This window comes from Tursiops truncatus, chromosome X (genome assembly GCF_011762595.2).
Source record: "Tursiops truncatus isolate mTurTru1 chromosome X, mTurTru1.mat.Y, whole genome shotgun sequence".
Classification (NCBI taxonomy): domain Eukaryota; kingdom Metazoa; phylum Chordata; class Mammalia; order Artiodactyla; family Delphinidae; genus Tursiops; species Tursiops truncatus.
In genome coordinates, this window is record NC_047055.1 from 1,949,172 (window position 1) to 1,974,594 (window position 25,423).

The following is a 25,423-nucleotide window of genomic DNA, read 5'->3' on the forward strand; positions in this document are numbered from 1 at the left end:
CGGGTGCGGGGCATGGTGCACTTGGAGGCAGAGCCGTGTGTCGCCCACCTCAGTTTCCCTAACAGCTCTGCTGAGATACAATTCACACAGCACACGACTCACCCGAGAACGTTTTCACCGCCTCTAAAAGGAACCCCGCACAAGCGACAAAAGGGAAAAAGAGATAAGCTGGACTTCACAATTGAAAGGCATTTGCGCATCCAAGGACAATCAAGGCAGTGAGCAAAAATCTATCGAGGGAGTGAAAAGACGGCAGCCCACAGAACGGGGGAAAATACTGCAAAACCAGAATGTGTTAAGGATCTAACACTCAGAACATACAGAAACTCTTACAGCTCAACAATCAAATGACAAAGAATTCACATCCAAGATGGGCATGGGCTGGAATAGATATTCCTCCAGAGAAGACAAGCAAATGGCCAATAAGCACATGAGAAGGTGCCAATGTCACTAGTCATCAGCAAGATGCAGATGAAAGGCACCATGAGATCCCGATGGCCATAACAACAACAACAACAACAACAACAATGAGGTAACGACGCGTTGGTGAGGATGAGAAGCTGGAAGCCTCGTGCACTGCTAATGGGGAAGTAAAGTGGGGCAGCCCCTGTGGAAAACAGTTTGGTGTTTTGTCAAAAAACGAAACATGGAATTACCATATGACCTGGCAATTTCACTCCCAGGAATATACCCAGGAGGATTGAAAACACGCGTTCAAGCAGAAACTCACACATGACCACTCAAGGCAGCGTGATTCACAGTCGCCGAAGGTGGAAACAACGCAAGTGCCTGTCGCTGGATGACTGGGTAGGCAGAACGTGGTCTACCTGAGCCATAACAAGGAATGGAGCACTGATATGGGCTACAACTTGGATGAACCTTCCGAACACCATGTTGAGTGAAAGAAGCCGGGCGCAAAAGGCCACATGTACCGTATGATTCCATTTATAGGAAACATCCAGAATAGGAAATCCACAGAGACAGAAAGCTGATGAGCGGCTGCCAGGGGCTGGGGGGCGGGGGAGGGGTGCTTGTGTAACGGGCACAGGGTTTCCTTCGGGGCCACTTTTATGCTATGTCTGCGTTACCGCAATAATGCAACCAGAAATGCCACACGCCTTAGCTAGCCCCAGCCCCGGGCTGGGTCCTGCCGCCCACTCACTTTTTCAGCAGGATCTCCGAGGCGCCCTTGCTGAAGAGGCGGAAGCCGCTGTCGGGCATGCGTATGACTGTGCTCATGGACTTGCGGACCGAGTTGAAGGTGTACACTTTGTAAAGCTTATCTTCAGGAATCTGCTCCCGCACGGGCTGGAAGTCCTGCTTCAGGTCCAGGACGAAGCCCAACAGAGCGCACTCCGTCTTGTTGCCCACTTGGCGTGGGAGGGCGCCTTCCTTCTCTGGAGGCTGCGAGGTGAGGAGAACCAGCATGGCCCTGGAGGCCCAAGGCCACCCTCCTTACTGTCCCCGGGCCCAGCCCAGCCTCGGCCGCCACGTCTTTCAGGTGTGGTGGCAGGGAGCTAAGGAGGGCCTCCAGTACGGACTAGATGGGCAGGTTTTCCACGACTCACTGGGCTGGGAAGGGCTTCCAGAACCTGCAGGCCCCGCCCAGTGTCCGGGGACGAGGAGGGAGACCAGCACCCCAGAAACGATTGTGGCTCTCGGCTCAAAAGTCCTTAAGAGAGCCTAGCAAGCCCCTGGTGACGCCCACGCCGTAGCCGGGCCAGGTTCCCTCCCCTCATCCTACCCCCGCCTCGGCCCGCCCTGGCTCCCGGCTCACTAGTATTTTGGTGGTGTAGGCACTGTTGATGGAGATGGCGTGGACCAGGAGGTCGAGGATCTTGGGGGTCAGGGCGCTGGGGGCCGGAACCTCTTTATAGTGGGTGTCCCCGAGGTAGGACTGCACCACGGTCATGCGGTTGGTGGTGAGCGTGCCTGTCTTGTCTGAGCAGATGGCCGTGGCATTGCCCATGGTCTCACAGGCGTCCAGGTGGCGGACCAGGTTGTTGTCCCTCATCATTTTCTGTAAAGGGCACAGATGGAGGCTTGGGTAGCCAGCTGTCCTCGCGGGGTGGGGGAGCACAGCGGCATGTAGGATTCTGCTCCGCCCACCAGCTTCCCTCGCGGCACTAACGGCCCGGGACCTCGGGCAGCAGGTGCACAGCTCAGATGGCAGTGGGGTGGTGGTCAAGCCGAGGCAGCGGGCCTGTGAGACGTAAGGACTCTCGTCAGACAGGCCGAACGGTCGACTCTGGGTGGCCACTCTCCCTGGAGCGCAGCTGGAGCCTCCCTGCTGCCCAGAGCCCCCTCTCGGGTCACCTGCAGGCCCTGTGGCTCCCCTGCCCACCCCGATCTCTGCCCTGCCCACCGTCTCCCAGGGGCCCCCTTTCCCCCTGCCCCCACCTCAACTCCCCGGCCCCTCGGCGACCCTGCCCACATCCTGCAGATGCTAGCTCGTCACCCGCCGCTGCCCAGGGAGCCAGGTGGGCAAGGATGTGCAAGTCCAGCTCCACATCCCTGCTTGGCCTACCATTCTTCCCCTGAGCAATCCCAAACTTTATCCAGTCCTTGCTTCGTCCAAGTTGCTTAACGGCTTTGCACCACAAGTTCTGGGTCTGTACCCTGGGATCGCGGAATTCTTATTCGTGTCATGTTTATTTTATTACCTTGACAGAGTAAGCTAAGGAGATGGTGACAGCAAGAGGCAGGCCCTCTGGGACAGCCACAACCAGCACGGTGACACCGATAATGAAGAACTTGACGAAGTACTGCACGTAGACAGGCGTGCACTCTGCCAGCCACGCCCGGCCTTCCACCACGAAGGTCTCGATCACAAAGTAGAGGGCCAGGATGATGACGGTGACGGCAGACATCACCAGCCCTGCCCAGCCACATCCGAGGCCACGGAGCACGGAGGCGGGAAGGGTGGCCGGCAGGGGTGAGGGAGGGGAGACAGCAAGAGGGAAGAGCTAAGGGGCGCTGCAGCCACATTCCCGTGGCCCCGAGTCGGGGGAGGCGCTCCTGGTCTCTGGCCTTACGGAGCTTCGCAGTCCACGCTCACCAGAGGGGGCGGAACCAGGCCCTGAAGGCCATCACCTGCTCCTAGCCCGTGCCCTTGCTGCCTGGCCCACACCCCACGTCACATCCCTTTCCCACTTGTTCTCCTTGGTCCGGCCTCGAGTCCGGGAGCCCAGTGTCCGCCCCTGCCCGTCGGTGGCCCCTGGGCCGCCCCCTCGGCTGCCCCCACCTGCTTTCCCGATCTGCACAGCCAGTTTGGTGAGCTTTCCCTGAAGGACCGACTTCTCCTTCTTGGGCACGTTGGCTTTCTTCTTTTCCCGCTCCTCCGTCTCCCCACCTTCTGCACTCTTCAGGGGCTGCATCTCCATGGCAACGGCCCCATCCTGCTTCTTAGCTGCACACAGAAGAAACCCGCAGCCCAGGTTAGGGCCTGGCCGCTGGGGTGACGGCTGCAAGGGGCTTTCACGGAGAAAGATATGCCACACCATCCGAGAGGAAACAGGGGGCTCTGTCCTCTCCCTCCTCTCTCATCAGCCCAGGCCCTCCTGAGGTGGGCAGCGGCTCCAGCGCTGTCCTGGGCAGGACAGAGATGCTTCTCGTGGGGCCTCGCAGGGGAAGGGAGGACAGACACAAGCACTTGGGCACACAGACAGCGTGGCCAGTCCTGTAACGCCCCAAATCTCAATACCTGAAAGCAGAGGCCTGGGGCCCATGGAATGTTCCAGAACCCAGAGCTGACTCTTGCCCACTGCTGTCTTAGCCATGTTCCCACTCCTCTCAGGGAGGCCCAGGAATCCCCGCGCTCTCCTCCCCCGCTCCCCGCTCAGGCCGTCTCTCCTGCCAGCCCTCAGGTGGACACCCCTCGGGCGGATGCCTGGACTTCCATCGGGGCCCCAGCTCGGCACGCGCGCAGTCCTCAGCCCATGCCCCGGCTGCTGGCGGGCAAGCCTTGCACCTTTCTCTCGCCATGGGGCCTTCCCTCCTCTCCCCTAGGTGCCTCTCCACCTCCTCTCCGGAACCGGCAGCCCTCTCACAGCCCCCTTGGTGGACCCTAACGTGGTGGTGCTGTGTCCCCTGCCCCACACCCGCCTCTGGCCCGTCCACCGCCTCACACGCCGCCCCGTGTCACCTCATCCGTCCCCCACCCGCAGGGGGCACCCAACCCTGCCACTCGTCCTTGTCCCCCCACCCAGTGGGGCTCTCAGTGCCTCTGCATGCCTCCTGCCACCATGCAGTGTCAGCCGCTCCCTCTTTCTCTGTCTCCCCGCCCATCCCTTCTCCCCTTGGCTGCCTGAGACCGCTCACCGGTGGCCTCTTCTTTCCATGGCCTCGGGCCACAGCCTCAGCGACACTCAAGGTCCCACCCCACTGGGCCACTCTAGCCTCTACCCCACTGACTGCCACTCCCTGCCCCTGCCCGGGGCCCTGGCCATTGGACTGTCCTGTCCCAAGTGCCATCCCAACCCCAGCCGGCCTCTGAACTCCAGTCGTCTGTCTGCGTTCCTGGGTCCCACACTGCACTTGAGTGTTGCCCCGGGTTCACGTCTGTGGATCGTGACCTTCCTGAGGGCCAGGACCGTCCTTTATCCATCTCTGGATTGCCAGCACCTTCAACCCTTCACCCTGGCTACAGGGTATCGGCACCCACCAGGCATTCCGGCTGAAAGGGGCGCAGGCCTCGAAGGCTCAGCAGACAGGCAGCCGAACCAGGAAACCCACAGGCCCGATTAAGTCTCAGTTTCCTCAGCGGGATGCTGGCTCACGGGCCATATTTGCGCACTTCCGGCGGGGTCTGCAACCGAGGCGGGCGGCCCCCCCACCCTGCGCCGCACCCTCTGCCACCCATCCTGAGCGCAGGGCGCGCGTTACCTTTGGTCTGGCTACTCTCCATCGCCCCATCCTGCTGCTTGCCTACAACGGGAGAGGAACGACAGACACGGAGACTTGAGAACACCCATGTGGCCTTGGCACACACGCGCACACAGGACAGCGGGGCACAGACAGTGCAGCCAGTGAGTGTGGTGAGGGCGGCGGGCGGGGGAAGAGGGCCTGCTCTCCAGCCCTCCAGAGAAGCCGCGGGCCAGCCCTGGACAGACCCTGGCTCACGCATGGTCGGCAGTGGGAGGTTTCTGGAAGGGCCGGCACCACGGGTAATGAGAGCTGCCAGGTGTCAGGTCCCAGCTCTGCTGCCTCAAACAGGGCCCCCCAGTCGGGATGGGTGCTCCCCCCAGAACCAGTGCGAGGGGGTTGACCTAGATGGTTCCTAAGTCCTGGTGGCCTAGAGATCAGCTTTCTGTGCAGCGTGGCCAGCAGTCAAGTCTGTGGGCGCTTTAGAGGATAAAGGAGCGAGACGGCTAGCCTTGGGGCACCCACAGCGCTGGAGGGGGCGGCAGGGGCACCAGCCGGGCTGGGCCCCACTTGGAGCTGTGCGGGCGCGCCTTCACAGACGTGCTCTGCCACCATGAAGCCCACAGCTGGGTGCTAGGGACTGGGGCAGTGACCAGCTTCCCCAGGCCAAGGTCAACAGTGCGGGCTGTGCCTCTGGTTTCTGAGGCCGGAAAGGACTGCAACTCTGGGAGGGCCCAGGAGAGCCGGCAGGTGACGGGCTCTGAGCTGGGGGTCAGGCTCCGCCCCCCAGCTCCACCTGCCTCACCTGCCCCAGGGCAGCAGCCGGGAGAGCTCTCTGCAGGCCACACACACACTGCCCTGGATCCAGAGACGACCAGCCTGGGACAGGAAGGGCTAGTGGGCCGGCCTGTCAGCCACGACCCAACAGCTCATGTCACTGGGGACCCAGGGACACAGACCGGAGGCCAGGTGGCTCCCAGGCAGTGGGGTCTGGTCTGGGGGTCCCAGGGAGGAGGGAGAGGTCCCCTCGCAGCCCCAGTGGGGTGTCAGTTGGGCCCTGTGGGGCATTCATAGGTGAAGGAGATTTCTGGGGCGGGGCAGGGGAGACACCTGTAGACACACGGTGGGTGACAGTGCAGCACAGTGCGGGCGTGTTGCCCTGGGGCCGTGGCAACTTCTGGAGGAGGGAGGGAGGTTTGAGATGAGCACGGTGGGAATGGGAAGACGAGGGCTGGGCCTGGCCTGAGAAGGGGCATAGCTGAGGCAGGGGAAGGAGTGGGGAAGGAGGTCAGGGCCGGAAGGCAGGAGACAGGCGGGCGAGCAGCGCCCTTGATGGACAGATCGAGAGGTGGCGGGGGGCGTTGAGGGGGGATGCTGAGGGCGAGGTGCCACCTTCTGGTCTCTGCAGCGGCCAGGGCCTTGGCGGAGACGTGGGGGAGGCGAGGGGTCGTGGGTGCCACTGCCCCCTCCCCGGAGCCTGGCCATCTCTGCCTCCCCTGCAGGGCCCCCCCACGTTCCCCTCCTCCAGGGAGCCAGCTGCTGCTGGTGTCCCCTCTGACTCTCAAGTGGCACAGCAAGCCAGGGAGAAGAACCGGGGCTGGGGGAGAGCCGGCGGCGGGGGGGCCTGGAGGGGTCTTGTCAAGGTCGAAGAGAAGGGGCCTAGGACCGAGTCCTGAAGGATGGTGACATTTAAGGGAACCTAGCGGGAGGGGAAGAGCCTGGGAAGGAATGTGGAAGAGGCGTCCTGCCGAGCAGCCGTCAAGGACTCCAGTCCAGCCCAGAGGAGGCCCAGGGCCTGCCTACCCACCCACTTGCCCTCCTGTGGGCCCCAGGGTGCTGGCTGTGGCGAGACACCGGGCTGAGCCCCGCGGGGAGGGGGGCCTGGTGTGGCCAAGGTGGCCGAAGGTCCGCCGGTGCCCACTGGCTGTGAGGGGTGGGCCGGGTGGGCCAGGAGCAGGGAGGAGTCCAGGAAGGGAAGCCAGGCCCAGGCTGCCAGGAGGCGGGGCCCACGGAGGCTTTTAGGCAACAGCGGCTCACCCGTTTTTCCTCCCTCACGTGCCCAGGTCCGGGAACACGAGTGCGCCTTTCCTTACGCTGACCTGTCCCCACGTTACTGGGCTGGGCGGACCGATCCCGCCTGGCGACCCGCACGCCCTGTCCCCAGGGCCCTGGCTGCGCGCTCTGGCACATGGTCTCCCCGCACTCGTGCGTGTCTTTGTACTTCTAGTGGGCCCAGGCGGCTTCCCTCAGGGGTGGGGTGCACGTCTAGAGAACGGCATTCCTTACCTGGTTTGATGGCAGGAGTGGCCTGAGGGGAGACCCAGGCCAGAGCAAGGCGAGCAGATGCAGGCCTGAGTCGTGGGAGGGAGCGGGGTCCTGACTGGGATGGGGGCGGGGGAGGATGCTGGCCGAGCTCCAGAGCTTTGTAAACCCTGTTCTGAGGAGTGGAGGGGGCACCAGCCACGCCTGGGGCTCGGGACGCTGGCAAGGGGAGGCGGCTGGGTAGCCGTGTGCCAGGTAGGCCAGGGCGAATACAGAGCTGGGCCGTCAGAAGACATCTGTCCCTCGACACTGCTCTCCCTTAGGGTGAGGGCCCTGGCCCCATCTCAGCTTCCTCTGGCCCTGGCTGTCCTTTGGGGTGTCTAGTTCTTTCTGCTTGGGAGCCCTCCGCCTTTGGCTGCATGGCCTGTTTCCCTAGCTGCCACGTTGGCCTGGGGCCCTCAGTGCCTCACCATGTGGGCTGAACACCCCCAAGTCGGGTGCCTGGTCCCTGTCCCTCCAACCCCATTCCTACCCAGGCAGGGCACTCCCCCGACCCTGGCACCCACGCCCCCAAAGCCTTAGGGGAAGAGCCATCCGAGGGAAACTGCCTCACACAAAACGGGGGGCCCCCACCTGCTGGCTCTGGGGCAAAGACCCCAGAAGAGGGGTCTCCAAAAGGAACCAGGAGACGGTATGGCCTCCCACCCCCTGAGGGCTGGTTCTCCCCAGTGCCAGAGCCAGGGCCTGGGCCAGCAAGGGGCCGTCACCAGGCAGGCGCGGAAGAGAGCACGGCTACGTACGAGGGCCAGCGGCCTGGTGGCACTGGAACTGCAGGGTACTGTTGCCTTACCTTTCTTCTCCTTCTTCTCCTCCTCTCCACCAGCCCCAAGCAAGGTAAAGATGATGCCTGTCTGAGAGTTCACACCAACGGCTGTCACCACCATTCTTCCAGAACCTTCCATGACATGAGTGCCTGGCACAGCAACACACAGAGGCTGAGACAGAGATCTGCACCGCTGGATGGGAGGCTTGCTGAGCACCTACAGGTTTTGTCCCGGGCATTCCAGGAGCAGGGACTCTGGTCCCGCTGGGCTCACCTGACAGCAGCATGGGGTCTTTGTCTGCCGACTTGCGCACGTGGTCCGACTCGCCCGTCAGGGAGCTCTCGTCAATCTTGAGGTCATTGCCCTGGATGAGCACGCCATCGGCGGGCAGCAGGTCTCCTAAGGCCGGCCAGGTGGCCAGAACCACAGACCATGCGTCCAGGAGGCCTTCCTCCATGCCGCCTCCCATCTCCCCCAGAGGAGGTCCTGTCGGGTGTGCGGCCCTCTTCCTTTGCTCTGCTTTCTGGGGGTACCCACCCACTCCTAGCCCTGTCATCCGTCTTCCAGGGAATGGGGCCCACAGGAGCGCCCTGCCGTGCTGGGGAGGCCCTCGACAGGCTGTGGGGACAGCCTGCTCCTGGGGCGCTGAGGCCGCTGACACGCCCCGTCTTTGCCGGGCCTGCTGCCCGAGCTGCCCGCCTGCAGCCTCCCGCCCCACGTGCTCCCCGGAGAAGGCCTGCCCCTGACGTGGGAGCTGAGCCCCTCCGCAGCGTGGGTGGCGATGGGCGCGCTCACCATACTTGACCTGGGCGATGTCCCCTACCACCAGCGCAGCCACCGGGACCTGCAGGAGCTGCCCGTTCCGGATGACGGTGAACTTCTGCTCCTGTTCGATGCGGCTCTGCAGGCCCCGGAACTGCTTCTCCTTGCTCCAGTCGTTGAAGGCCGTGACCAAGACCACGCAGATGACAGACAGCAGGATGGCGGCCCCCTCAATCCAGCCCGCCTCGGCCTCCCCTTCGTCTTCTGCCCCAGCCGACACATTCCCGCACGCTGTGCCCGAGGACAGGAGGGAAGGGCAGAGGTGGCAGAGAAGTCCCTCGGCCACCCTTCTTCCCTCCGTCATCTCAGGCTCTATCCCTCCCCTCCTCCTGCCAGCACCTCTGCGCTGCCACCCGCGTCCCGCCCCCGTCCACCAGGTCCTCCTTCACCGCCCTTCCCAGACCTGCCCCTCACCTTCGCTCTCCTCTCCAGGTGGCGCATAGAATGAGAGGCCCAGGGATACGATGGCGGCCACCTCCAGGATGATGAGGGTCACATCCTGCAGGGCCTCCCATACCAGCTGCAGGAAGGTCTTGGGCTGCTTGGGAGGGATGAAGTTCTGCCCGTAGATCTGCCTGCGCTTCTCCAAGTCATTGGTGTTGTCGGCCAGGCCTGCGCAGTGTGGGCACGTGGAGCAGAGGCACAGAAGGAGAGGATGGGAAAGGCCAGCCCCGCATCCCCCTGCCCCTTTCTCCGTGCCTGTCTTTCCCTCTACACCGATAGCTCCCAGAAAGCGGGCACTGCACTGGCCTGGCACCTGGAGCCCTTCTGCAAACCCTGGGGGCATGTAGGCGGGAGCGCTGGCAGCCTCTCCAGCTGCCTGGAGGGCACCGGTGCGCGACCGCGACCACGCGGTAACTCGGAGCCCGAGCGCAAGGAACGGGGGACCATCCTCCTGGTGCGCCTGCGGAGCTCCAGGAACTACAGTCCCCTCCGCAGCCCCAACAAGCTGTGTGAGCCGGGAGGGAGGGAGGGAGGGGGGCGGTTTGCGCAGCGGCTCAGAATCAACACCCACAAAGGGGCCCGCCCCAGCTTTTGGAAGCTGGGCCCTGACTTCTCAGTCTTGGGACGACCCACTTCCCACCCAGGCCTGCACCAAGGCCGCTGGGTCTCTCCTTCTAGAGCATGAGTCTCCTCAGGCCCATTCCTGAAGGTACCGAAAGCTTCCATGTGGGACTGGTGTCCAGGCCATTGCCTCCGAAGGCCAGGCATCCACTTGGCCATCTTCCCCAGAGGCAGGCAGATGGGATGACACAGTCCCCTGGCCCCGACCTCAGCGCTTGGGACTCTGCTTCCTTCCAGGCCCATCCACGGGCCCCCCACCCCCCACTCCCCCCAAGCCTTTCTGGCTTCTCTGCCCCCAAGTGCCTGGTCCCACACTGACACCTCGTGGACAGACAGTGGCTTGCAGTTCCCAGACCTGAGTAGCTGCCACTCCCCAGGCCTCCAGCGGGGAGGGGAGGGGCAGGGGGTGGGCAACCAGAAGGACCCGGGTGCCAGCCCTTGGGGTGCCCCCTGCTGGCTTGGAAAGCCACACAAGACCGGGTCCCAGATGAGTTGAGAACAAGAAAGTGCTGAGTGTGGTGCAAAGGGGTTGGAAGGAAGGAGGGTGGGTGTGTGCTGGACAGGGAAAGGTGGCTTCTGGGGAGGGGGAGGGGGAGGGGAGGGGGGAGGGGGAGGGGGGGGCCCCTCGGGGTGGAAGGACTGACAAGAGCAAAAGCCCCCAGACACACTGCCTTGGCACGTCCCCTGAGCTAGGCCATGACCGCACACTGTCCGCTCCCCCCAGCAGGAGCCACAGCTGTCTTTGCCCTTCCCCTGCCTCACTGTGCCTGGGCCCGGCCACGGCTCAAGTTTCTGGAGGCTGTGGAGTTGGGGGTCTGGGAGAAGCTCAGGACCTCAGCTCCTAAGGGCTGGGGACCCAGCTCAGGGCCCATGTCCCACTCCCTTCACCTACAGGAGATGTGAAAAGTGGGGTTGTTACTAGGAAGGTCCTCGAACCCTGAGTCTCCCAGACACTCAGGGTCTCCACTACCCCCGCCCTGGGAAAGGGCACTGATCTGGAGGCCCCGAGAATGATAGAGGAGAGCCCATGGGTCCTCGTCACGCCTCAGGAATCTGCATCTTGCCTGCCCTGCCCCCTATGCCCGGCTGGTCCCCGCAGGAAGCTAGGCCCCCAGGGCCCCTTCCCCAGGAGCTCCCTCCCTCCCTCCTTCCCTCAGCCCGTCCCTTGGCCTTGGTTTGCCCTTGGTGCGGCAGCAGTGCTTCTCTATGCCTTGCTCTAGACCAGCCAGAGGCCCTGGCCTTCCTGTGGGTTCAGGGGTCCGGAGAGCTGCTGTTGCCGAAGTGCTTGCTGGGGTGACCGAAGGCAGCTGCAGCCCCTCTGGCTCTGAGCACGCACTGGTCCAGCAGGGCCCCTGAGGTGGCCCAGGTCCTGGGTGCAGGGGCAGTGGCCGGCAGTTGGCATGGACTCAGGTGGGCACCCTGCCCAGAGCAGAGGCCAGATGCCATCAGAATTGGATTAGGACCACATGGGGCAGTTCTCGGCTAATCTGCCCTCTCCTTTCCACGAGTGCCAGTGGAGGCCAAGCGGGGGAAGGGCCGGGGCCCAGGTCTCCGCAGCTCGGCCTAAGACCCAGGCTCCCTGGCTTCTGGAATCCTCCTGGATAGCTGAAAATGCCCTGGTCTCCTCACCCTCCCCAAAGCACCAGGGGGTGTGCGGGGGGCCTGGGCTCAGCTAAGTCGCCCCTCCCCCAGCTCAGGTCACTGTGTCTGAAGCAGGAGCGGGAACGTCCAGGTGAGAACTCTGGGGCCTTGAGGGCTCCCAGGGTCGGAGATGGGAGGGTGGTCCTCGAACCGCTCGTTCTTCGGGATGCAGACCAAGCCAGGCTGGGGTCCCTCTGTTGGGGTCACCCACCTGGGCACCCGCCCTTCTTTACGCCTGCCCCTCCGCAGGCACCGGGCGAGCGCCAGAGCCTCTGTGGCAGAATCGGGCACGTTCCCAGGGGCCTTGACATTTTAAATATTTAACAAGGCCTGACAGGCAGAGGAAAGAGCTACCAGCTGAAGCCCATCTGCTTCCTTTTATCTGGGAGAGGCCAGAGCCCTTGTGGCTAAATGGCCCTCCACCCCGGCCCCAAGTCCGGGGGCTGGGGGGAGGGGATGGGTGAGGAGGAGAGCAGGAGAGAGCTCCTCCGGCCCTGAACCAAGCCATCTGCCCCAATCACACACCCACACCAGGCCGGGTCCCTTTAGAGCACAAAGCAGGAGAGACCCAGGCGGCCCCTCAGAGCTCCTGAGCTGGCCGTGCGGGCGCCCCCTCACCCAGCCTCAGGCCCACCTCCTCTGCAGGGGGGGCGGGGGCAGGAGGAATCTCCACTGCCCGTTCCAGCCCAGGTGTCACCTGCACACAGACGGAGCCAGAGAGCAGGAGACAAGGGTGGCGGCCAGGGCCCTGGGTGGACAGAGGTGTGATAGCCAAGACAGGAGCTGATGCCATCAGCCGGCGCTGGCCGGCAGCAGCCCTGGCACCAGCAGCGCTGCCGGGGAAGCGGCAGCTGGGCCAGAAATGCTCCGGCCTCTGGAAACTGGGGCCAAGCCTGGCTCCCGGGGTCCCGGCCTCCCAGCAGACCCAGCGGGCAGGACTGGGGAAGGCTGGTGCAGGGCAGGGCAGACGTCTGCTCTGGAGCAGGGGAAAAGGGCCACAGGGCAGAGGGGGGGACCAAGGTGGCAATCAGGCCTCCACCCCTAGAACCTTCTAGAGGACACACCCCAGGCTCCCTAGAGGCTCCCTGCAGCAGATCTCAGATTTGGACCTCTTCAGGATGGCCTGCGCTGGTGCCACCTCCACTCAGCACTATACCGGGCCCCCACCCCAAGCCCCTCCCTAGAGGACCGAACCCTACGCCTGTCCTCCTCTTCCTGCCCCCCTCAACTGCACAGAGGGCCGAGCATATGGGGAACCGGGGGCACTCGGTCAGGGGCTGCCCCGCTCGTCTCTTGGAAGAGCTGCTGGGGTTTCAGTTTGGGGCCCATCCCGCCAGCATGTGCGATTCGGTGCCGGCTTCTCCCTTCCTCTTCTCTGTCGTTCCATTTCTAGTTAATCCAAAGAAGAGATGCAAGCGGGAACTGCTGATTACGGATGCACAGGTGCAGGGGGTTGGGTTGCCCCACACAGAGCATGTCCCACTCAGGGGGAAATGGGAGCGCACAGGCCCGATCATGGTCATGGTCGTGGTCAGGAGTGCCTCTGGGAAGCTGCTGCAAGCCCGCCCAGCCCTGGACGGGGCCTGCCCCCGGGGCCAGAGAACGTCTGCAGGGAGGAGTGAGGGGCGGCGCAGGGCCGTGCACCCCCGGCGCACACGCCGCCCGTGCCAGGGCTCTGCTGGCAGACTTACCCTCCGTGGGTGAGGTCTTCAGCCTCCTGCAGAGCCCGCCCACATCCCCGTAGGTTTCCTGGACTTTCTGCAGCGCCTCGGCCCCTCGGAGCTCCATGAGGGAGCGCAGCTCAGCCAGTGTGCACCCAAAGCCCCCCGCGTGGGGGGCCTCCCGCTGCTGCCGGGGTTTGGGGTGGAACTCGACGGAACTGTTGGCCACGTCCCCCATCCTGCCTGTGGCGTGGAAGGGGAGGGTGTCCTCCAAGGTCCCAGCGCCTGGGTGAGGTGCGGCGAGGTGGCGGCAGAGGGAAGTGGCCGCACACAGACACCTGGGGAGAAGGAGGTGAGAAGAAGCCCGGGGCTCGGTTGAGACAAAACCAAGGTCCACTCTCCTGGAATGTTCTCTGCAAATCTGCACTCCGTCTGAGCCACGACTCACTGAATGCAGAACTGCCCTCCCAGGCCCACCTGCCAGCTCACCCCCGTGTCCTGCCACCGTAAGCTCGCTGCGTGGGGAAGCAGGCGGCGTCAGAGGCTCCTGGTGGGGACCTGCCGCCGCCAGCAGTAGCCAACCTGGGATGCGAGGCTCTCACTGCCCCCTAGTGCATCTGGGAACCCACACCAAAGCAGGGGTGACGTGTCAGGGTTGAATAGTGGCTGGTCTTGCCCTGGCGCGGTTAGGTTATCTGTGCCTGTGCCCAACCTCGAGCTTTCCTCGTCTGCTCCAGCATGCTCCCACGCTTGCCTGATTAAGACTCGCCCGGTGCAGCCGGCATGCTATAAATCCCTGGGGGCAGTGGTCTTCTGGCGCAGCCTCTGCGGCTCAAGGTTTCAGGCCTGGCGCTGTGCAGGGTTCCGGGGAGCAGGCCAAGCCATGGACAGAGCCAGCTGGGCGCTAGGTCAAGGCTTAGCGTGCAGGGTGTTTCTGCTGCCTTGAGGGGACCTGGGGTCGGGGGCAAGGGAGGAAGGGGGTGCGGTGGGGAGGGTAAAAGGAGGGGAGAGGGAGAGAGGGAAGGGGAAGGAGGGAGGGAGGCAGAGAGCGGAAGGGGAGGGTGGAGGAGAAAGTGGAAAGCAACCACAGGTCACTGGTGACTTCTCCGTCACCCTGGCCCACAGCACAGTGCCACCCACTCCCCTCCACACCCCTCTGCCCTCCAGATGGCAGAGTAAGGAGCTGGGGTCTCCCCAGGTTAACAGCAGAGCGTCAGGAAGTTGTTGTCCCTCGCACTGTCCCCACACCCCGCCGCCACCAACCCACCTGCCTGAGGAACCTCAGCACCTGGCTGCCCTGCCTGCCGCCTTCACAGGGTCTGGTGGCGCGGGCCACGGGGGCCTGCTGGGCCGCCCCTCCTCGGGCCCCTAGCTCCTCCTGCTGGCCTTTCCCCACCTCTCATTCCCAGCTTGTGGCCTGAGTATGAGTGGTAGCATCCCCCAAGGCCGTGCGCTAAGCTCCCCGGACTGAATCGGTCTCAGCGCACGTGGCCTTGGCCTTCACACCAGCAAAGAAGCCTCCTGGCGGTGAGGCTCAGTTGGGCCCGGTCCCTCACCTTTGGGGAAGCTCCTGGCTCAGAGGATCCTCTTGGAAGCAGAACTCGGCCACCAATCCAGGTTTCTGATCTAGAACTGCCCATGGAAACACAGTAACCCAGAGCCTCGTGGCCTCTGCTCTCAGGAGAGCCCTTACCTCTGTGAGGCCAGCGGACGCCAGGAGCATGGACGTGCCACAGTCCTCAGGGGATGAGACCAAGGTCCCTGGGAAACAAGGTCCACTCCCCCATGCCCACAGGCCTCAGGGGGTCTCGGAACATGGTGGAGGCCTCAGTTCCTCTGGACACTGGCCTCACGCTGTCAAGAAAAATCTCACGTACTTAAGGCAGTCCCGCCAGAGAGGTCTGGGAGACAGAGAGGCACCTCAGCTAATGGCCATCCAAAGTGAGCCAGGTTTTAAAAGTTTGGGCACCTAAGTGTTAACTCTCTAGATACTTTCTGCACGGAGCAGCCTTCACTGCCAGAAGATGTGGGGACAAGACGGCGGACACACGAACGCACCGTCCTCTCCGCTCCCATGCACCTCCCCACCTCCTGTCCCTGCTGTTCACCATCTGACCAGTCCTTACTGAGCATCTACTGTATGCCGGTGCCGGCCGTCTCTGCTGGGGACAGAGGGTGGGCAGGATCGAATGGCCGGGATACGGGTGCCTAGCAGTTCCCGCTGGTGGGAGAGATGGAGATAAGAGCTTCAGCGCAATGGGGGCGCAGTTTCGGTTGGGGGCCGGGGGGCCAGGGAGGGAAGAGTGTTCTGATACCAGGAAGGAGGCGGATCCCATGGGGCCACGAGCGGCAGAGGCCACCACCGAGCAGAGGGCTGCTGGGTGATGATGGACTGTAGGGGCAGAAGCCGGGAGACGATGGAGGGGTTTGCAGGAGGGGTGGGGGCAGGGACCCCGGGGGCACGACCAGAGCTCAGGGGACTCGAAGGAAGCCGGGCTTCCGAGAGGTCGGGGCAGGGCAGGCTCCTTCTGGGGTGCTCTGTGAATGCACCTGCGCACCCAGGTGGGCACAGCAGGAATCCTCTGCCATCTGTCAGCTCGGGAAACTGAGGCTCGGCCAGGTGTTCTGACTGCAGGGTTTCAGGAGGCGCTGGAGGCCGTGACGGCAGCTTTCGAGCCACCCGAGCTCCCCGGCCCTCTGCAGACGCCGCGGGCCGTCATTCCCCCGCAGCGGTTTCCTTCCCCTCCTTTCTCTGCCCTGAGCTCCGTGCCCCTGTCTCTCCATTCCCGGAAGGTAGCACCCTGGGTGAAACTGGCGGGGTCGGGCTCTGTCTCCCCAGCCCCCTAGCCTGTTGGTTGCTGGAGGGGAGGGCGGGGCCGGGTTCATGCGCGGACGCTCCGCTTTGCCTTTGACCAATGGGCGCTGTGAGTTCCGGTAGGATGGGGGGCACCCAGCAAATATGTGAGTCACTTGTCCCTGAGCAGAGTTCCCAGCCCTGGCTGAGGGGGGTGGCCAGCGCTCACCCGGGGCTCTGAGGCCCCTGCATTCCAAGACCTTGCAAAGTCGACCCAACGAGCTACCAGGGCCTCTCCAGCACTTCTCTCTAAAAGGGAAGCCAGATGGACAATTTGTTCCTTTTATCCTTTTGGCCTCTACACCCTCTCTGTGGAGACCAGTTGAAAGGCACCCAGCCCCGCCCACATGACACTGGTGGGTTCCAGGGGGTGACCCAGTCAACCGCCCATGGTTGGGTGGGCTCTTGGGCCTGTGCTGGGAGGCAGCAGCTCATCCCAGGGGAGGTCTCACACTTCCAGGGGCACCTGCAGGCGGGCAGCACAGCATGGCCTCCGCCCCGACAACCAGGGCTCACCCAAGGGCGGCTTCATCTCCCCCCGCCCCCCCCCCCGCGCCCCCCCCCCCCCCCCCCCCGCTCCCTGCTCCTGTCCCCAGGTGTGGCCCTGCCCTCCATTAAGCAGCAGCCGGGCCCAGACACAGCCACGCCGGGGCCTTGGGCTGCTCCTAACTGGTGTGCTGTCGCCACTGCGGCCAACTGGGCCCAAGGTGACTCACAGTAAGGGGACCGGGCAGGGAGTCGAGGCCTGGCCTTCTGCCCTCGCCGCAGCCCCGTGGCTGGCCTTGCCGTCGCTCCACGCCTCGGTACCCCCGGCACCCTGCCTGCGCCGCAGCCCGCTCTCTCTCCCTCGGCCCCCGCCAGGCCCCACGTGCCGACCAGCACCCCACAGGCCTCCCTCCAGTCGGGTGGCTGGTCACCACCCTGCTCTGGTCACCGCATTGCCCAGTTCAGGTGCTGTCACCCTCTCTGCCTCCAAGCTGCACTGGCCTCTGGAAGGCCGAGCCCGTGTTTCAGTCCTCCCCTGCCCCGTCAAGCGAAAGGCCGCATTCCTTCAAAGGCCCCCCACCCCCCAGCTCTTGTCGTGCGCTGGCTGTGGGTCTGTCCACACACGCCCACAGCACTGCTGGCCTGCCACAGCACGCAGCCCGGCCGCCACACCTTTCTGTCCCCTCTCCCCCGATGGCCTCTGAGGAATCTGAGCGGCCATTCAGGCGGACCGTTCTCCAGAAGGTCCCCGCCGAAAGCGATCGCTGCTGAGTCTAGAGTCCCGCGACTGGCTCTATTTCGCTCCGCTTGGCATGACAACGACCTGTGAGCGGGTCTTTCCCGCAGTTGGGTCATCAGCTCTGAGAGACACATGGTTATTGATTCGGCAAGAAGTCTACTGCATGGTCAGCCCTGGGTGGGGACAGGGTCCTGGAGGAGTGAGCGAGCGGGGCCTGGGCGGCCCAGGAGGAGCCGGGAGCCTTGGGAACGCCATGACCCCCAGCTCGGGGCCCCTTAAGCCGGAGACGGTGGTCCTGCTAACCTTCCTCTTCGTTAACTCCACAGGCCACCGGGTACAGGGGGCATCAGTCAAATCAAGGTCTGTCTTGAGTGACTGGTGGCCGCTGGAGAGACCAAGCAGCGTATACTCTTGTTTCCCTGGGTTCTCCGTAAGCCTGGGCAACGGCCTCCCTCCGTCTGAATAAGGACAGCAGGCATCACCGAAATGGCCAAGAACAGAAGTGACTTTCCGGCCTGGGCTGGCTGCCTAGAACGGTCTGTAGGCACCAAAAGGGCAGGGAACATACCATTTCTGTACTCCTTCATCTCTCAAACCTTAATTGGCTTAATTGAGTTGAAAACCTCCACAGAGGGGGACTCGGACCTTCTGGCTTTTGCTCCATCCTGGCCCAAACTGGCCTGCACTGGTGGGTGGCGGGAGCAGACCCGCTGCGGGCTCCCTGGCCCGCCTCCCCATGGCTCCGTGACTTTCAACAGGCTGCTGCCCAGGGGGGCGACAGGCACGGCAGGAGATGATAGCTCAGCCCTGGGCCCCGTGACTCATGTCCACCCAACCAGAAACCCAGGCGTCCTCTCCCCCCTGCGCCAGCCCTCCCTGGCCACCGCGGACCGGGCTTTGGGGGCTCTCCCAGCGCCTCTGACTTAATTTGCCCGGGTCCCCCACTTCGTCTCCTTGGCCCTCCCTCCAGGCCCTGGACAGCTAGGAGCTTCCTGGATGAGACGCCTTCTCTCCTTCTCAGACCTCCTGGCCTCGCCTTCCAGGTCCCTGAGGAGAGAGTCAGGCCACCCCTGGCAGCTCAGCCCCTTGGCTGCCCGGAGAGAAAGCCCTTCTGCTTCCCCAGCAGCCGGTCCTGCGCTCTACCCAGCGCCTTCACAGGGGAGGCAAGGGATGGAGGACGAATCCCACCTGCCGGCCCCCCAGGTCACAGGTCGCAACGCACTAGAATTTACCGCCGTTCACAGCTGTGGAGACACAGTCCCATGGCAGCCGCTGGGGGCCGAGTGGAATCTGTCCCCACACTGGTGACCGGGCATTCGCCACTGGCACCGCCACCTCCCTGTCAGTAAGCTGGTGGTGAGAACACTCCCCCATCGTGAGTACAACTGGCCCAGGACACCACGCTCCGAGACGAGAAGGGAGCAGAAGCCCCTGAAGTCGAGTCCCAAGTCCCATCTGAGTCCCTCTGAGGCAGTGTCCCAGGGCACAGGATGCCGCCTGATGCCCGCCCGCCCACCCTGTGCCCTCCCTGCAGACCCAGCAGCAGAGGCACTCGCCGTGGGGATTCCTTGAAATAACAGTCCCCTCCTCTCTCCACCTCTAGGCACCTGGAGACTGGCCTCCCGGCACCTTCAGACAGGCTTGGGGCCGGGGAGCCTGCAGGGGAGCGAGGAGCGGCTGCCCTGCCCTCACCTTGCCCTCGCCCTGCCCTCGCCCTGCCCTCGCCCTGCCCCTTACATCCCAATGATCCCAGGCAGGTGAGGACCGTGGCCAGCTACCCTTTTACCCCTTGATTTCCCACACCGCCCCTCCCCCCCAGGCTCTCTCCCTCCTGCCGCCCCGCCCCCTCCCCTCTGCCCCACGCACCTTGGCGACCGCCCTGCAGGGGAACTGAGGGCTCCAAGGACGAGGTCCCGCATTCAGCCAGGGAGGGAGGGAGGGAGGGAGGGAACCCGGGGGGAAGGAGCCGAGGCAGAGAACAGCCTCATTAATATTTCAGAGGCACCGTCACTGCAGCTCCTGGGCCCTCACAGCTCCACCGCTTATGCTAGTGGTGGGAGGAGGATGGGATAAAAGAAGGAAATAAAACAGAGAAAACAGATTTAAAGGGACAGCTCCGTCCCCCCTCCGCTCCTTCCCCGCCTTGTTCCTGGTACAGTCTGTGCACGCGCCAAGTGGCTCTTGCAGCGAACAGCTTTGGGCAAGAACAATAACAGCAGAAAAGGGTCAATCACCGCCACGGACCCTCTCCCCAAACTCCCGCCTCCACCCACATGGGGCTGCCCCTGTTGTGCTGTGACCAGGGTACCGGGGCCGCCTCAGGGACCCACGGGGGCTGCCAGCAAGGCCAAAGGATGCTTCCTATCCAGAGCCTGGTCCAGACCCAAAGGACCATGTGAGGCCAGCGGAAAGACAGATGCACAGACTCTGGGCATTGGAAGTCCCCACTAATCAGAGTCCGTTCAAGGAGGATTTGAGAACCCAGGGAAACACAAGCCTAGGTTCCTGGAGGTGGCAGGGACCGGGCTTTACCTGATTCAGCCCCTCTCCTCGGGCGGGTGAACCTCCTCGGTATCCCTTGCTACTTGATGGCCCAGTGCTTTAGTCTTATCTAGAGCAGCGGACACCGGACCTAGAGGGGTCCCCACTCCCCCCAGCCCCGGGGGCTGTAAAAACGCATAGCCCCAGTCAGAGCTTCAGTCAGGAGGGGGTGGCCCTGGGCTCTGTAAAGCTCCCCCAGGGCTCATGAGGCCCAGCCAGGTTCGAGGCCGCATATTTGCCTCTGCCTTCAGAGGCTCCAGGGAGGGCCCAGAATCCTCCAGTTAAAACAAGCTTATCCTTCCCTGGTGGCGCAGTGGTTAAGAATCCGCCTGCCAACACAGGGGTCACGGGTTCAAGCCCTGGTCTGGAAAGAGCCCATATGTCTCGGAGCAACTAAGCCCATGCGCCACGACTACTGAGCCTGCGCTCTAGAGCCCGTGAGCCACAACTACTGAGCCCACGTGCCACAACTACTGAAGCCCACGCGCCTAGAGCCCCTGCTGCGCAACAAGAGAAGCCACCGCCATGAGAAGCCCACGCACCGCAACGAAGAGCAGCCCCCGCTCACTGCAACCGGAGAAAGCCCGCGCACAGCAACGAAGACCCAACGCAGCCAAAACCAAAACAAACAAATAAATAAATAAATAAAGTTATTTAAAAAAAACAAAACAAAACAAAACAAGCCCATCAGGGAATATAAAATGGTGCAGCCTCTATGGAAAACCGCATGGTGGCTCCTCAAAAATTTCAACAATTACCGTAGGACCCAGCAATCCCACACCTGGGTACATGCCCAAAAGAACTGGAAGTAGGGTCTCTAAGAGATCTGCACGCCCACGTTCACAGCAGCATTATTCACAGCGGTCAAAAGGTAGAAACAACCCAAGTGTCCATCAATGGATGAATGGATAAACAAGATGTGGTCCATCCAATCAGTGGAATGTTATTCAGCCTTAAAAAGGAAGGTCGCTCTGACACCTGCTACAACATGGCTGGACCTACAAGGCATCATGGTCAGGGAAATCAGCCAGACACAAAGGACGGATACTGTATGACTCCACTTGTATGAGCTGCTTAGAGCCGGCAGGTTCCTAGGGACAGAAAGTAGGATGGGGGCGGGGCACGGGCTGGGGGAGGGGGAGGGGGGCTAGTGTCTAATGGGGACAGGGTTTCCCTTGGGGAAGACGAACGGTTCTAGAGATGGATGGTGGGGATGGCTGCACACCAACCTGAATGTACTTAATGCCGCCCAGCTGGGCGCCGAAAAATGGTTAACGTGGTAAACTTCATGTTATGTGTACTTTCTCACAATTAAAAAACCAAACAGGCCCTACTGGCCCTTTTGCTCCGTATCCAGACTAGCTTTCCGCGGTGCCCCAGGCCACACACTGATAGCAGGAGTTCCACCACCTTGACTGGCCGATCAGCTGACGATTCTGCCCATGTGGATTTTGACTTCCTGGAGCGTCCCCTCTACCCGAATGGAAACCTAAGCAGACCTTTCTGCACCCTCACCCTTCGGCCTCAGGGCCCTTCGGCACCACCCATATCCTGTCTCAGCTGGGTGGCTGCCACAATAGGTGGCAGAGGAGCTGAGAGGCTAAGCCCGCTGGCAGCCTTTGCCACTGCTCTTGTCCCCTACTTGAAAGAAGTGTGGCCCTAAGGGCCTCCCCGTGTGCCTCCTCTCTCCCTGCTGCTAGTACGCACTTCCTCAGGGGCTCTGACCCCACCCTGTCCTCAGAAGGAACCAGAACACCTGGGAAGGCCTGGTCTCCAGACTGCAGATTCTGAGCAGACAATATGGCTTTAGGAGGTGCTCACGAATCCCCAGGAGCTCGTGGCAGAGACTCGCTAGACTTTCCCTGATTTCTATTCCTGTCTTCCCACGTTGTATTTTAATTTTTAGCTATAGGCGTCTTGTCATCCAGCTAACAACTATCTTCCCCCAACTCCAGCGCAGCTACGGAGGACCATGTGACTAGGCCCTGGCCAATGGGATGTGAGCAAAAGGGACAAGGAACTGCCTTACTCTTGGACAGCACTGAGGGTTCTCAGCGCAAGGGACAGAGCCAACTTCAAGGTTGTGTCCTTAAAGGGAAGGATGTGTCCTCCCCCGCCCCTCTCCTTCCTGCGGACTGGAATGATGATGTGAAGACAGGGGCAGGAGCAGTTACTTTGCTCCATCCTTTGCACATGGGATCCACATGTCAAGGATGGCAACACCATGGAAGGAGCCCAGATCCCTGATGGCCAAGCAGCCCTAGGTTGCCCACCTAGACTTATACGCACAGAAGAAATCCTCTCTCGTTTTTGTCTCCATTAAGCTGGGTCTCTGTTACAGAGCTCAAGCCTGTCTCCTAGGTAATTCAGGTGTATAGGGAGGAACCCAGCCTGTCACCAGGTAAGATGCCTGTCTTCCCTCTATGACTAAAGTCAGCCCTGGTTCTGGGAGAGCCAGGAGTCCTTCCCAAAGTTTCCATGACCTACCAACCCCCGACATTTCCATGGGCTCCCTGGGACATGGGGCGGTTCGGACCTGGGCTCCCTCTCACCTGTGTCATTTGATATCGTCCTAGAAGTTCTAGGCAAAGCAGAAGACAGGACCAAGAGAGTATCGGAGAGAGAGACAGACAGAAATCTGGTCGCAGGGAATGCCGAGCACCCTTCTCTGTGCCGTGGCGGAGTTCTACAGTCCCTCTGTGCTCCAAGCCTCTAAAGTGGGAGGAGCAATTATCCCCACTTTAGAGCTGAAGCCACCGAGGCACAGAGAGGTTAAAGAACTCACGCGAGACCACACAGCCATCAACGAGCAGAGGCCAACGTGAACTCAGGTGGTCCGGCTCTAGAGAATTCTACATTGTTCACCTGCCAAGTGCCCAGAAAACCACAGAAAAGCAACATGTAGTTAAAACCAGACCGGAAATCTGTCCACATACACCTCAGGGCTCGGAGGTGCAGGTGCTGGGGTGAGACCTGGCTGTGTGAGCCGACACAAATCAACCTCTGTCCGTCTCCGCTTTTGAATCCGGAAAATGGGTCCTCGCTCCTCCTGGCTGCATTGGTGTGAACTCCAAGGACAGGGCACCACCACACACACACACACACACCTAGGAAGGGCCCCAGGGGGCCCGTTTCCCTGCAGGGTGTCTTCGCACCCACCAGCCCTGCCTGCAGCCCAGGACTCATAGGCAGGACCAGGCTCCACCAGGGAGGCCGGGGCATTCCGCTTGGCCAGGGGCTGACCCCATGGGCCTCTCCCATGCTTCCCTATTGCTGAGGGCCATCCTCAAGCCTGTTGCTTCTGGAGGGAAGTCCACACTTGCACATGGTGGCCCTCACAATCCCGGGTACCCCCTGGTCCCCGAGGGAAGCTGGAAGCCTTTTTCTTGCTGGGGCCTTGAAGCGTAGTTACGGGGGTCAAGCCTCTACCCTGGGGGGCAGTCATTTGTTTTCTGCCAGAGAGCGCGAGTGCCAGAAAGCAGGAGCAGAGAAGCCGATGGGCAGGAAGCATAATGGCACTAATTATCCAATTACGGCAGCTGTGTGAGGAGAGCGCGCATCGCAGCAGGGAGCCGGGCCAGCCGCCCCTCCCCCGCACTCGGTCTGGCCCACTCTGGCCCACACCCCTGCTGCTTTACCCTGTGAGCAGGTGGCGGCCAGTGAGGTCCCGGGCCTGCCCTGCAGAGCGTGGCCTGGCCTGAAGTCTCGGGAGCATGCCTCTGGCCCCAAAAGGGGTAGAGAACACACACGTGGGGGCCAGGAGGTCGCGGGGCCCTGTCCTCACGCGGACAAAATGAAGGCCCCTCCATCCCAATCCTGCCCGAAACATCCCCGGCTCTGTCCATGGTACCACACGGCCCACCCTGCCAGCTTCCGGTCCCCAGAGTCAGCTCCAAGCCACCGGAAGCAGGCAAGTCCTAAACAGGTAATTAAGGAAACTATAGACAGCTGGAGGCCACGGGCTGCTGCAGGCCCAGGGTGACCAGATAAGGAGACTGCCAGGACCCAAGTGTCCTCCTAGGGACACGATCCATGGGGGCCCCATGGTGGGTCCTGCTGGGGAAGGGTCCGGTTTCTGGAAACAGGCTGAAGCCCTTGGGAAGACAGGCTTGGAGGGACTCTTAGGGTGAAGGTCAGGGGCGGGAGACTGTCAGGGAAGGACACCCACTTCCCTGTGGCCAGCCAGGGTCTGGAAGGCCAGGCTGCAAATGCGGGCCCAGAGATGTGCCGCTGACTTGGGCTCCACCAAGGGGGTCTCTGAGTGCCGGCAAAGTAGGTCTCCTTGTGTCCCTCATAGGACCCCGTTTGGCTGGAGGTTGGAGCCAGGTCCAGCGCCCTGGCTGAGTCCCCCATGGAGCCGGCTCAACTGGGAGAAAGAGGTGATGAGGGACCCTGGGCACAGGCCACGCTGAGCACGTAGAAAACACCTTGGTCTTGGGCATCCCACTGGGAGGGCGGAGTGGCAGCAGCGCGAGAGTGCCGAGTGGGGCAGAGAAGACGTGTTCAGACTGAATACGGGAGTCCAGTCTAGCTGGCCTTCTGCGACCCAGACACGAAGAACTAGCACACCAGAGCGTTTGGGCCACCATTCCAGGCTGACCTCGGAGGGACACGCGCCAAATGTGTGGATGGAGGAGAGAGTGGCTGGTAGTGCCACCCCAGAGGACGCCTCGGAAGCTGCAGCCCAGGGACGGGCATCTGCAAGGCTCTCAGGCTCCGTTCCAGCATCCTTCCCAACCCCAACTGGCAGCAACGGCAGGATCTGAAGGTCACCAGGGCACCAGACGGCAGGGGCCTGGCTGCCATCTGAATCACGCAGACGGCACTCTGCTGGGTCCTGAAAGCTATTTCTCACGGAGAACCTGGCACACAAATCCAGAAGTATTTCCAGCGAACCTCTGAGAAGACACGACAAAGCTCCACAGGCCCACGGTGTGCCCAGGAGGGAGTGGGGGTCATGCAGAGGCAGGAGGGCCCCTGTCGCGCAGGAATGCCTCAATGACAACAACGCAGGGTCCGAGTCCCGTCCCCGCATGCCCCTGCCGATTGCAGCCCAGTGAGGCCGAGAGCCAGGAAGGGGGTGGGGGACGATGGGGGATAAGATGGGGGGCGGGCCTGCCGCCACGTGCAACGCGATGGAAGTGCTGCCCCCGTGCCACCCGCAGGCGCAGCCACGTGGGCCCCTCTGGGGCCCGCCAGGGCAGGGGTCCCGGGCAGCAGCCCTCTGGCCGCACGGATGGATGGCAGGGTCGGAGGGACTCTCGCTCCGCTCCGCTCCCCGGGACAGAGGTGTCCGCGAGAAAGAGCCGGGCCACCGGCCGTGGCGCTGCGGGCCGTGCAGCCAGGGGCCCAGGAGGGAGGGATCAGGTGGGCTGGGGGGCGCCCAGGATGGCCGGCGCCTGCGTCCCAGCCCCTCCCTCCGGGCCTGCTGTGGGCACTGGGCCACAGCGGGAGCCTCCCTCGGCGGCAGGGCTGCCCGCTCGCAGGGCAGCACTCGGGAACCCAGCACCGAGGGGACCGGACCGCCCGGCCCCGGGCCACGTGCCTCCCTCCCTGGCCCCTGGCTCCAAACCAAGATGGGACGCTTTGCCCAGCTTCTTCCAGGAGGAACAGAGCTGAGGCCCAGAAGTGGGGAGGGGGTGCCAGGGAAGGTTCCCCCGGGCCT

The 25,423-nt window shown here is 62.8% G+C and overlaps 1 protein-coding gene across 16 annotated transcripts in view; it reads right to left on the reverse strand.

The window, feature by feature from the left end:
- ATP2B3 (ATPase plasma membrane Ca2+ transporting 3) overlaps positions 1-13,376 on the reverse strand; it is a 39,978-nt gene extending 26,602 nt beyond the window's left edge. For 5 of the 16 annotated variants that reach the window (XM_073799624.1, XM_033849432.1, XM_033849430.1 and 2 more), the window contains exons 1-10: positions 13,169-13,376; positions 9,186-9,383; positions 8,745-9,002; positions 8,223-8,348; positions 7,976-8,098; positions 4,885-4,926; positions 3,245-3,409; positions 2,664-2,878; positions 1,778-2,020; positions 1,163-1,404 (exon numbers count right to left, since the gene is read on the reverse strand). In XM_073799624.1, coding sequence (XP_073655725.1) covers positions 1,163-1,404; positions 1,778-2,020; positions 2,664-2,878; positions 3,245-3,409; positions 4,885-4,926; positions 7,976-8,098; positions 8,223-8,348; positions 8,745-9,002; positions 9,186-9,383; positions 13,169-13,376 — 1,820 coding nt within the window. The remainder of the gene's footprint in view (positions 1-1,162; positions 1,405-1,777; positions 2,021-2,663; positions 2,879-3,244; positions 3,410-4,884; positions 4,927-7,975; positions 8,099-8,222; positions 8,349-8,744; positions 9,003-9,185; positions 9,384-13,168) is intronic. The other 11 variants (XM_073799627.1, XM_073799632.1, XM_073799628.1 and 8 more) reach the window with 7 other exon arrangements.
- Between the last annotated feature and the right edge of the window lie 12,047 nt (positions 13,377-25,423).